Below are 12,593 nucleotides of genomic sequence, written 5' to 3' on the forward strand. Positions count from 1 at the left end.
TATGAGCGGGGGTCTTGGCCAATGAGAGACTGAGGGAAAACGAAATTATAAAGTGATCGGACCAAGTGCAAGGGACAACAGCCAGCGTGGAAAGGGTACAATTAAGGGACCAGACCTGGTCAAGGATGTGCCCGTGAGTGTGAGTAGGGATGTGAACAGAAGAAATAAAATTAAGAGCAAGAAGGGTTTCTGAGAATTCCTTAGATGACACACACTCCTTGGGGTCCGAAGGCCAATAATTAAAGTCCCCGAGGACCAAAGCCGAGGCATAGTTGACAGCCAGGGTGCCAAGTAGGTCTTGAAAGGCCGGGAGAAAGGAGGGAGTAGGTTGAGGAGGGCGATAAACGAGTGCTATGGCTAGATGGGGGGAAAGGGAGGAAGAGCGGACCACCAAATAGTCGATTCCGCCCAGGGGGGGAAAAGGGAGGACATGAAACTGGAGCTCAGAGCGGGCAATAAGAGCAACGCCTCCACCCGCTTTCCCGCCAGGGCGATCTGAGCGGATGGCATAATAAGTCGAGGGAAGGGTAGCCAGGAGGGAAGGGAGGGAGGCTTCAGTGAACCACGTTTCTGTCAGCAATAAAAGATCGGGTTTGTCAGTGTCTAAAAGAGTGAAGAGTTCATGGTGATGTTTAACGGCCGATCTGGTGTTGAGTAAAATGAAAGATAGAGGGGGAGAATTTAAATCACAGCTGGTAAGTGAAGCAGGGGGGGGCGGTGACACGTGAAGGAGAGGGCAACCATAATAGACCATCGTATACATCCACCACTCTGTCACTTTTTACACTCCTATTCTTCTTCACAGAAGGTGTGTTTGGATGTGCACAGGTGATCGTCCATTTGCCTAAAAATGGGACAGATAGCTTCTGTATGTTTTCAACACCTTAATTGTCTTCCGGAAACACAAAACATGCTAATTGAAATCTTTATCAGTCCGAGTCCAGATCTTACATGAGTAAGCTTAGTGACTCAAAGACTGTTGAGTCGGTAATTGCTCTGTATTTACAAGAAATTTTCGTTACTGAAAGTCAAACAAGTAAGGAATATGAGGAGGAAAATGGATGAGTCAGGAATAGATCAATTACTTACTATAAATGTTCCTTAATCTGATAGAAAGTCTTATTTTAAGTTGGAAATGTGACAAGGAAGATGGGCAAGTTGGTAGCAGCTTCATCACGCATTCGAAATTGTCATTACTTTGAAGATTACTCACTAGTAAACTTCATTACTCTTTACTTCATTACCTCTGAGTCTTAAGTGAGGAATGTGAAGAAGAAAATAGGCAGGGTGGTTCTGAGGGAAACTAATACGAAAGGAAGCTAGGTACTGGGTCTTATACATTTTGTGTGAGGAATTATGTCCATTAAGGTTAATATATGCTCCAAGGGGCAGGGACAATGGACAATTGTTAAATGTTAGAGTTTTAAAATTAATGTATGAAATAAGACCACACTTTCAGGGATCATTTCTGTGGTTTCCACTAACTATGATGAAGAGTTGGTGTGCCTAAAAAAAGATTTATGTGTGACTGTTATAATCTTCTTGCACCGTTAAGGTCATCGGCTCCTGCCAAGAATGTTAGTTTCGTCTCCATGGTAAAGGTTCTATTGGTCCTAGCTATTCCAGCTCAAGCCTCAGTCAACGCAGTTGCAAATTGATTTGTGGAAGCTCAAGCCTCAGTCCACACGCTCGACACTTGGTTCTCCTGGCCTCTATAATCTAGTGAGTGCCGGTGAACTGTTCCTTCAGCTGTAATTATTTCTTCTTCCTTGGAGGAGCGGCTGTCACGTTGTCGTCACACGCATGACGGGATGATTTCATGAGCATAGTGATGTGCTGTCATGAGGTTAACCCCTTCGGAATGGCAACTCCATGACGAGCTCAGCTCGTCATGGAGTTGCCATTCATTTCAATGGAAATTACATGACAAGGATGGAAAAGGCCTTAGCATCCAAGTGGTTATAGAGTAAAGTCTCTTTTCCTTGCTCACCGTGCTAAGGAGATCTTTTTTTTTTTTTTTTTTTTAAATCGTCGTTTATGGACTCTGCGCTCTGAGAAGTACACTGAAGTGACACTTTGATGAGATTTATTTGTTTCAGATTTCTCCCCATATTTTTGTGTTTTTAGATTTGTTTATTCCAAACTGTCTCGATTTTAGGAAGTGTATACCGCAAGACAAAATGACAACCACCAGTACGTCACAACCCCCTGCCTTTCTCTCAGAAAATGGTGAGCCTCTTTTGCCATGGAAAAGGTAAAAGACGTTTTTGAGTCCTACAATGTGGCAAGAGGGAGGACATTTTTCTGCCTTCAGGAAGCAAGCCATATTGCTGCACAATCTTGGCATTGAGGCACAGAATATATCTATGACAGCATTGATGAACTGCCAATTGGTAATGAAGATGGGGAGCCTTCGGATGTTTATGAGATGTCTATGAAAATGCTGGAACGGTACTCTAGATCACATATCAATGTGGTATTATACCATCACAGATAATTCACTAGGGTGCAGCAACCCAGTGAGAAGGTGGGAAATGATGTTGCTTCTCTAAAGACTTTAGCTCCCAGTTGTCTGATTCTCTTGTTAGAGATCAGTTGGTGAGATGCACAAGGTGAAGGAGAATGTGTTGTCTAAGAACCTGTCGCTTGTGGAAGCCGTGCAAATTGAGGAATGGATGGAGAATACCTCATGTTGGGTGAAAGAGATAAGGAAAGGTGCAGTGGTTTGGGACAAAAATCATATACAGAGTGTATTCATGGTGTTATGAATGATGCAGCACTCCAGGCCGGGGGTGAAAATGTTTTAAAAGTGTCCTTTGGGGCATAGGGGAGGAGTGCCTAGCACGAATTGCAGACACGTGGATATACGGATCATGACTCACAGAACGTGGACATACGGATTTGCAGAAAACCTAGTGTTTCAGATGTGGGAGTTTTGCTCATTATTCAAATAGTCCAAATTGCTATGCTAGAAGGTCGGTGGTAAAGAAGTATGGAATTGGATTACATTATGCGCGAGTGTGTCGATCGGTTGAGAAGATAAAAGGGATGGAAAGTGCGTTGGATGGTGTGCACACTGTAGTTTTCAGTGTGAATGATGAGAATAGAGAGTGAAAAAGTGACAATGCCAGAGTTTGAGATTGAAGTTGAGGGACAAACGTATGTGTCGCTGGCAGACTCGGATTCAGCATTCAATATGATTAGAAACAGGCAGTGGGATGAGAAATTTGCAAAGGAGGATGTCAAACTGTTCCAGCCACATTTTAATCCAGTTAGTTATGGTGGGTCACGTATTAAAGTACTGGGTTATGTTGTCACCAAAATTGATTTTAAAAATAGGTAAACTATTGGGACAGTATATGTGGCAGAGAGAGGTGACAGTCTCTTGGGGAAGAGGCACCAAAGTGATTTGGGGAATATTTCAACTCCTGGTGCTGGTAATCCAAGGGATCAAGTGGTGCTTGTTGATAACTCTGGCAATGGTGAACAGTTTTTCCAGTGTTTTCCTGCGGTGTTTGGTGAGGGGTTAAGTCTCTTCAAGGGCTTTGAACACAGTATCATTCTGAAAAAGGGAGCTAAACCGTTTGTGCATAAGGTGCAAAAGGTACTGAACATGATGGTGGACCTGTTAAGAATGGAACTTAAAAGACTGTTGGATTTGGGGGTCATTGAAAACATTGAAGCCTCCGAGTGGTTGGCACCAGTGGTACTGGCACCCAAGTATGTAGTATTAGAATGCGTGTGGACTTGTGTGGTTTAAATGAGTGGATTTGGCTGGACCGTCAGCCACTTTCAAACATCTCGAAGTCCACCAATGTATCGAAGGGAGCTAAAGTTTTCAGTGTCTTGGATCTGTCATCGGGGTATCATCAGGTGATGCTACATCGGAATTCTAGACATTTGACTTCATTTGTAACTCCTTAGGGAGCATATTGCTTCATAAGGATGTTGTTTGGTATGGCCTCAGTGGCAGCCTGTTTTCATCGTGAAACTGGTAATGGGTGATCTGGACAATGTCTTTTTTTCCAGGATGATACCCTGATTTATGGTAAGGGTGAAAGTGAGCATGAGGTTGTTTTGAGGTGTGTGTTGAAAAGGTTGTGTGAAAGAGGACTCACTGTGAAGAAACAGAAAGCCCAGATTGGGGTTATGTCAGTCACTTACCTGGGCATTATGATTTCTAGTGAGGGCATACAAACCACATTTGAACTGGTAGAGAGTACTGTGAATACGCCAACTTCTAGTGATAAAGAACAAGTTAGGTCATTCCTGGGCCTTGCAGAATTTTATTCAGAGTTTGTGAAGGGGTTTGCAAGTGTGGTTGAGCGAATCAGGATTTTGTTGAGGAAGGGTGTGCATTTCGGCTGGTCTGAGGTGTGTGAATAGGCTTTTGTGATGGTCAAGTCAGAAATTGTCAGGATGCCCACTTTGGGAACTTTGATGCCAATCTCAAAACTATTCTAACCACTGATACCAGCATCAGGGGTCTAGGTGCTGTTACAAATAGTTGAAGGAGAAGAAAGAGTGGTCACTTTTGCCTGTAGGGCACTCAGAGGTGCAGAGGAACACTTCTTGTGTATTGAAAGGGAGGCTTTGAGTATATTCTGTGCAGTGAGGCATTTCAAGTTTATTTATGGGGTATTCCTTTTCTGGTGAGGAGTGATCATCGGCCTCTAGTTCAATTTTTTTCTTGTCACCATAGTGATCACTTGACTCCTAGACTCAAGCACTTGAAGAATTCAATTTTCAGGTACAGTACCTTCCGGGGTTGGTGAATAAATCAGCGGAATATTTGGCACGGTTGCAGCTTCAGTACAAACAGAGTGATGTGGGCGTTGAGGGTGTGAATTGGGTCATGGAACCAACTTTGTTGGTGGAGGAGTGGTCCAAGGGCATGGAAGAAGATCTTTTGTTTCCTGTCCTCAAAATTTTTATCATAAAAGGATGGCCAGAGTATAAGCCACTGGATCAAAACTTTTTGGGTCAGTAAGGAATTAACTGACTTTTTGTCAAGGGAATCTTATGAGAGGTGACAGAGCTGTTTCTCCATGTGGTCTGAGAGATAGGGCAATTAATCTTGGTCATTATGGGCACCTTGGAAGTAGCCTCAGAAAAACTTGTGTGAGGGAAAGGTACTGGTGGCCAATCATTGACTGGATGGTTGAGAAGGTGGTTAAGGAATGTCATCTTTGTGAGACTAATGACACATCCCATGTCACAAATTGTGCTCCTTTGTCCCTGGTCATTGTTATGGAGGAAATTTGGTCCAAGTTGGGATTGCATATCATAGGCCTTTTTGACTTGATGCCTGCGGCTGAGAGGATTGTGCTTCCTTTAGTGGTCTACACCTCTACGTGGGTAGAGACTTGATGTGTAAATATGATCAATACCAGGACTGTACTTTAGCTTCTTAAGGATGTTTTCATGAGTGAGGGTGTGCAAAAATATTTAGTGACTGACAATGGGGTGCAATATTTGTCACAGGAGATACAAGAGTTCCTTAATGATCTAGGCATAGTACACCTGAGAATGGCTCTTTATGCACCGCAGGCCAATGGCTTACAGGGAGGATGAATAGAGTGGCCAGAGTTGTGCCCAAGGGGGATAGGAAATTAGAGTGTCCATTAGGAGTGTGTTGAGGGAGACATGATGCGCACATCGTACCACTCCTAATCTAGTCAAGCAATAGTCTGCTTCTGAGCTATTAAGGGGTAGAATGGCTAATTCCAAGTTGAATCCAGTTTGGTTGCCTATCAGAGGAATGAGTGAAGATGATGGTGAACTGAGGAGGGACAAGATTAGGTCCTATCAACTGAAATATAAATGGAGGTATGATGTGAAGAAGTCGGTCAAAGCTAAGAAATGGAATGTGGGGGATCAGGTTTTTGTGAAGAAGACGAAGCAAGGGAGGAAGGGGACATCTGGATTCATGGGCCCTTTCTCCATTAGTGCTATAAAGAAGAATGTAGTGACGGTGACCACTGGTGGTACGTGGAGCATATCCAGGCTTGTCAAGTACGCAGGTGGTTTACCGAGCATCTCTGCTTATGGTATGGATGGAGATTGTCCTGATGTGTCGTGAAACCTTCTCCATTAAGATGTAGGAGGGCACCTGTAAGGTTTGATGATTATGGTACACAGTGATGTGCTGTTCTTATTACTGTTGTTTCCATATGCTTTTAAGTTTCCGATTCTTGGTTTTGGTAATTACATTTTCTGCTATTGTATTGTGTAAGGGGAATGTATTAAAATCTTCTTGCACCTTTAAGGTCACCAGCTAATGCCCGGAATGTTAGTTTTGTCTCCATGGTAAAGGTTCAATTAGAGAGAGTTATTTGATCCTGGTGAGTTCGGACGTTGGTGGTGTTGAGCTGGAGAATAAAGGTTTCCAAATACAGTTCATCTCCACTTTTTATTAATTACCTTAAAGACTCTACCATACTGGGCACTGAGATGAGAAAAGGACGTTTTCTGTTAACTTTTGGATTCAACGCCTTGTACAGTCAGACTATTTTGTTAATTTCAAAGCCACAACTGGAATATGTTTATTCATAGTACGCTCATAATATATGAAGGCACATTGCATTACTAATATCAAGTTTCCCTCCACTCCTTATATTTATGAATAAAATTATGTTCTCTGGTAACCGTTAGATGTGACCTATTGTTGCAAACCAAGTCCGGGTCCCCCATTGACCACTGCCCCCCCCTACATTTTACATTTGGCTCCGAAAGAGATCAGTGCATCCCTGACCCCTTTACTAAATGAGATTACGAGTTCAGGGGCCTTTCCACTGTGTTGGAAAAAGGCCTGTATCAGACCTATCCTAAAAGAAACCACGCTTGATCCCTTGGAGACCAAAAACTATTGCCCAATATCCTGTCTCCCGCTACCCTCCAAGATACTGGAGAAAGCTATGAATTATGAACTGACGGAATATTTGGACCAGAATAACATCCTTGACTCCACCCCAGCATGGCTTTAGATCTCGGCACTCTACTGAATCAGCCTTGATCATGGCAACAGAAGTGATCCACAAGGTGATGGATGGAGGTGGTAGGGCCACCCTTATATTGCTTGACCTAACCGCAGCTTTCAACACCGTAAACCATGCAGTATTGGTGCGAAGGCTGAAGGCTGTTGGCATCAGGGATAAGGCTTTAGCCTTACGAACATCATTCCTGGCATCCAGGGAACAACTTATTTACTGGGATAGACTTCAGTCAGGAAAGTTAATTCTCCCATGTGGAATTCCCCAGGGATTCCCTTGTCCCCGACTATGTTTAATCTATACGTGGCACCATTAGCCAGACTATTAAAAAAACACGGTCTTATGCTTGTGTCGTACGCCAATGACACCCAGTTAGTGGTGTCAGTTACGCAAAGAGTGGAAATGACGGCAGAACGGTTCCGTAATTGCCTTACAGCATTGATGGCATGGATGAACACTAACTCTCTGAAACTTAATATGGAAAAAAACAAGTTTGCGGAGTTTGGTCAGAAATCTTCGGTTTGGGGCCAACTATGGTGGCCCCCTGAAGCCGGAACATGCCCTGACCCTGTGCCCAAGGCTAGGAATCTAGGCTTCCTGATCGATAAAGATCTAACGCTCACCCCACAAAGAAATCAAGTCACCTCGACTTGCTTCTTTACGCTGAAAATCTAGCGTAAGATTCTTCCTTTTATTCCTTTTTCACTAAGGAAAACGGTAGTCGGAACTTTAGTTCTGTTCAGACTAGACTATTGTAACGCTCTATACCTGGGAGCAGGCGCAAGGCAGTTTTCCAAACCCCAGTCACTCCAAAATGCGGCCGTGTGGGTACTGCTTGATCTACCTAAACATCAGCCCACGTCTGCCAGTATAAAGCAGCTCCAATGGCTACAAGTTCGTCGGCGAGTGGATTTTAAGGCCCTCTGCCTAGTGCATAAAGCCCTATATGGAGGAGGTGCGGTGGATTTACAACCACGATTTCCCCGATATGTGCCACTACTCTGCCTAAGGTCCACTAACACTGGGCTAGTACATCTCCCCAAGATAAGAAAAGTCAGGTGGGGAGGAAAGGGTTTCTCATTCCAAGCGGCTAAACTGTACTGATACGACTACAGTCCAGTAGGACTCTCTTTAGAAAAATGATAAAACCATGGCTCTTCACCAAGCTTTAAATCTGTCAGCCTCTCCTGTATTGCACACATCTCAGAGCCAAAACGCCTCGGCAATAGTGCGCTTTATAAATATTCAGTCAATCAGTCAGTCAGATTTGCATAAAACGTGATTACTGGGAAAACACAGAATTTAAGAACCTGTGCACCTTTGAAATATTGGTGAAAGTAGATGCTCAAAGGAGCACGAAAGTGCCAATCTGCATTTTTAGAAATATTTGTTTTCTATATGTTCATTGTTTCTGATACTGTTTACATGTGTAAGTCAGACTTATTGGTGCAAATGGCTCAATTTACGAGTGCAAGGTATTCGCAAAAGTTGACCTGCACCCATATGCTGCATTCCATATTAGTGCACACTGTGTGTGAGTAAATCCAACTCAAGAATTGAGGAGTGAGTTGTCTAGGCCAATTGCATGAGAAAATCTCTTTTCTATGTGGAAAGTGGAAAAAACACCCTAAATGCTGGTGTGGGGTATGTTTTCTCCAAAAGGGAAAATGTTTCACTGCACCAGGGAATCGCATTTCACCAGGCATAATTGCACAATGTGTACAAATAAACAGGCAAAACAATTTCCACACTTCAGAAAAAAGGAATTCACAAAACTTTTTGAGGAGTAGGTATGGACTCCTGCAACTCTCATATTCCCAGGCATGCATTACTAAACCTTTAGTATTCCAACAAGCTGCAACTTTTCACCCATGTAAGGCAACAGACCTGTGGCTGCCGATGTTCAATTCCATTTGTGAATTGGGCCCATAGCACACAAGCTGAGTAAGTCATTTTTTCAGCAGAGTAGTCCACTCAGAAGAAAGCTATGCTACAGTAGAATTGTGTTCCTCACCGGTGTTTCTTTGCAGATCTGGAAGCTGAAGTTTTGCAGCAGGCTAACTATTCCAACCTTCACATTGAGAAGGGCAAACCTCATTCCGATGCAGTTCCTGGGCCCACTTCCAAAGGGCAGGAAGGTATATGGCTCCTGAGTGTCTTTGTTTTCCTTACTGAACCTGGAAAAAAATTAGATGAAAGAGTGAAAACCCACCGTGAGATCCTTTTAAAGAGAACAATATATAGGTTAGTGCGGTCGGGCGGGGCTGGGTGGATAAAAGTGACATACCACAGAATAAGGAATATAAAATAAATAAATAATTATAACCACTTACCTTGTGCTTGCTGCATCGCCCAGTCAGCGATGCGGCGAGCGCAAGGTAAGTCGTTTAAATTATTTATTTATTTTATATTCCTTATTCCGTCATGGGCTACTTTCACCCCGACCACCCCTGCCCACCCTACTGTGCTTACCTGCATTAACCGCCACTGGCATCTTGACACTTTATTTAGATTTTATATCTATCTATATTTCCGTAGAACAATATAATTTTTGTACGATATTCCGATATACTACCCAATAAATGTTTTTATGTGCACTTCAGTACACAAAGGCATGGGCCCTACACTTGCTTCATTTGGAAATAGCATAATAAGCCATGCTATCCCTCAAATGCACCAAAACTTAATTTATACTTAGGAAAATAGATCTCCTCTACTTTCCACTGTCTGCATGCTAACCCACATCTTTCTACTTTTAACCTTCCAATCTGAGCCAACCTGCTAGCATTTGGCCAAGGGACCCATACATTTGTGAATAGGAAGCGACAGATAAAATACAATGTAGCCAGAGCTTCTGAGGGAAAATAGGATAGTTTGGACAGATAGTAAAAGTGAGCACTGCTGGGGTGCAAGAGACGGGGCAGCTTCTTGGACAACAGAGAAGGGAGCACAAGGTAGAGCCAGAAGAGCTGGGTATAGATCAGTAATCGTTTAAGAGAGATAGAGGTTTTAGACTGGTGAAGTAGTAGGGAGTAGGTCCTATTCATGAGAAAGAGGGGAAATTACAACAGCAGGCAGTGCTGGACAGAGATAGCAAGGTCTGACAGGCCTTTTATTCCACCTGGCATATCCCTGGTGGGGTGGAGTCCTTGGAGGTCGGTTTTAAAAGCCCAGGTGCCTCTGACACTTCTCCCAGCTCCCCAAGATTAATAGCAGCAGGCAGGGAAGGGTTCAAGATGGAGAATGAGATGGAGGGAGGGGGGGTGCAGGGAAAGAATGTTCAGAGAGTGGAAAGAGAGAGATGAGAGAGAGAGAGGATGGATGGATGGATGGAAAGAGAGATATTACAAGAGGAGATGAAGGGAACAGGACTTGTTTGAGCAATATCTCGAGGACCACATTTGGTTCCCAAGTCCGACCCTTAAAGATAGACTACTGAGAATGCAACATAAAATTCAGATGAGAGAGACGGGCAACAGGTAATTGTAATGGGAAAGTAAGGCTTGTAAGGAGAAAACAACAGAGAGGATTAAAGTTGAGAACATAGAACCTGCTGGACAGTGACAGACATGGGTAATGAAAATATAGCAGGGTTACTGAGAAAACAGGTACAAACTTTGGAAATGCAGCCATAGTGGAATTGAGCGAGGGGCAGAGTGGGAAAAGGTAGGAAACATGACATCTTCTGGAAGGGGCTCTACTGTGTGTTAGAGACAAGGGAAGAGAAGTGAGAATAGGAGCCGCTGATGAGAGACAAGGTAGAAAATGAGAAAAAAGTAGCTTTTGTCGAGAGATAGAGTGTGGGTACAATGCAACTGCTAGGGAAAGCAGTACAGAACTGACCCATGGTGACTAGTGATCTTTTAAAGTAGTGTATGTACTCACTCTGGATTGTGATCTTTTAAAGAGGCATACGTACATACCCACTCTGGATTGTGATCTTTTAATGGGGCGTACCTGTATACTGGCTCTGCATTGTGATCTTTTAAGTGGCCCACTCTGTATTGTAACCCTACCTAAAAGTATTGTAGGTTTATCTACCCAAGAAATGTTTATGATAATGAAATTGAAAGAGTGCATTTTCAGCACATTTTTCCTATGACAGTAGCAGCACAGGATAGGACAATGTGAGAGCAAATCACCAGTCTGCCAAGTGACAATGGACTAATTTTTTACACTACAGTCTTAGTATTGTGGAGGAGATCCAGAGTCGAATATGTGAACCTTTTACATCTTTACTGTGGTATTTTGCTGAAAAATGTTGGTAGGATTCACAAATGATGCCTCTTTAAATACTACCCTCGGATATCAATTGAAAAGTTTTACTGATTGGTGAAAGCACATTTTAAGTAGAATATAACTAAGAAAATATATATTAACGGGTATTGAAAATGCAAACGAAATGCATAGAGACTGTGCAGTTGGGAAGATTGCTTTTGCGCACTTTATAAAAGTTTATAATAAACTTTGCTAATTACACATAGTTTTGAAGATTTTTGCCAGGAGTCATGCTTATAAAACTCATGACTTGCGTAATGATAAATTCCACATATGTCCCAAATTAACATTACAAAATGACCTGGGCATGGTGACTACCCAGCAAGATGGTTGTTCTAGTTTAGACTCTCGACTCAACAACCTTTGGTTTCTTGATAAAAGCAATAAGAAAAAAGCTAGGATTGATGTAAATGAAGCTGTGTCTGCACAGGACAAAGAAGGATGCTATTGTAACTTCTGGCTTAGAGTAACATTTACTTGTGCATCTCAAATTCTACAAACCCTGAGGAGGAGTGCAACGACAGCTCCAGTGGCTTTATCTGCCTGGATCAAAAGACGAACCTGTTATTAAGGAGGTTAAAGAAGAACTTCATGGAGACCTTGGAATTCAGGAGTGACAGTAGTCAAGCCTGGCACAGGTGCATGCAACAGACTGGGCTCACAGATCCAGGGGTGAAAGCTGTGCCTCAGACACTAGTGTCATCTTAAGGATTTTGGCTCCCTGAGCAAGACATTTTAGGGGCCCGATAAGGAACAAATTTGAATGTATTATTGATTCCCTGCTAATTCAAGCTCGCATGATGCCAAACAACACTAAATTATTTGTTATGCTTCAACAGGATCACGGAAAATTAGTTGAAAAATGTCTTGCCTGAGACCTCAGAAATTCTTAAGATGACACTGGCAAGATAGAATGAGTCAGAGGTAGAGGAAGGTAGGGAGGGCGAGAGTTCTAGACATAGAAATAGAATATACAAGGGCCAAATAGAGAGAAAGTTCATTTTCCCAGTGTGCCCCTTAGAAGGGGGGCCCTGGGCAGCAGCCACTTTGCCCATAGATTGAAACATCTCTTTCAGAGACAAGTTGCCCACATGCTAGATGGGAAGAGCATGCTTCAAGCTTGAAACATTCCAGTGCAAGGGCTATGGTGGGTTCACCAGGTAAGGACAGCAAGTAGAGGTTGAAAGGGGTACAAATTCCCTAATTTATAAAATGTCATAGGGCGAGCATGGATTCAGGAAAATAAATATAGCATCCATGCTGTAGCCTTCTTGGCCTCAGTTACGACAGACTTGGAATTTGATGCAATAACCAGTAAAGACT

At 43.0% G+C, this 12,593-nt stretch overlaps 1 protein-coding gene across 1 annotated transcript in view; it reads right to left on the bottom strand.

Annotated features, from left to right (window-relative positions):
• LOC144786058 (cytochrome P450 3A21-like) overlaps window positions 1–12,593 on the bottom strand; it is a 296,250-nt gene that overhangs the window by 17,174 nt on the left and 266,483 nt on the right. The window contains exon 12 of the mRNA XM_078665004.1: window positions 9,007–9,169. Coding sequence (XP_078521130.1) covers window positions 9,007–9,169 — 163 coding nt within the window. The remainder of the gene's footprint in view (window positions 1–9,006; window positions 9,170–12,593) is intronic.

The sequence above is a fragment of the Lissotriton helveticus genome, chromosome 10, assembly GCF_964261635.1.
Source record: "Lissotriton helveticus chromosome 10, aLisHel1.1, whole genome shotgun sequence".
NCBI lineage: Eukaryota > Metazoa > Chordata > Amphibia > Caudata > Salamandridae > Lissotriton > Lissotriton helveticus.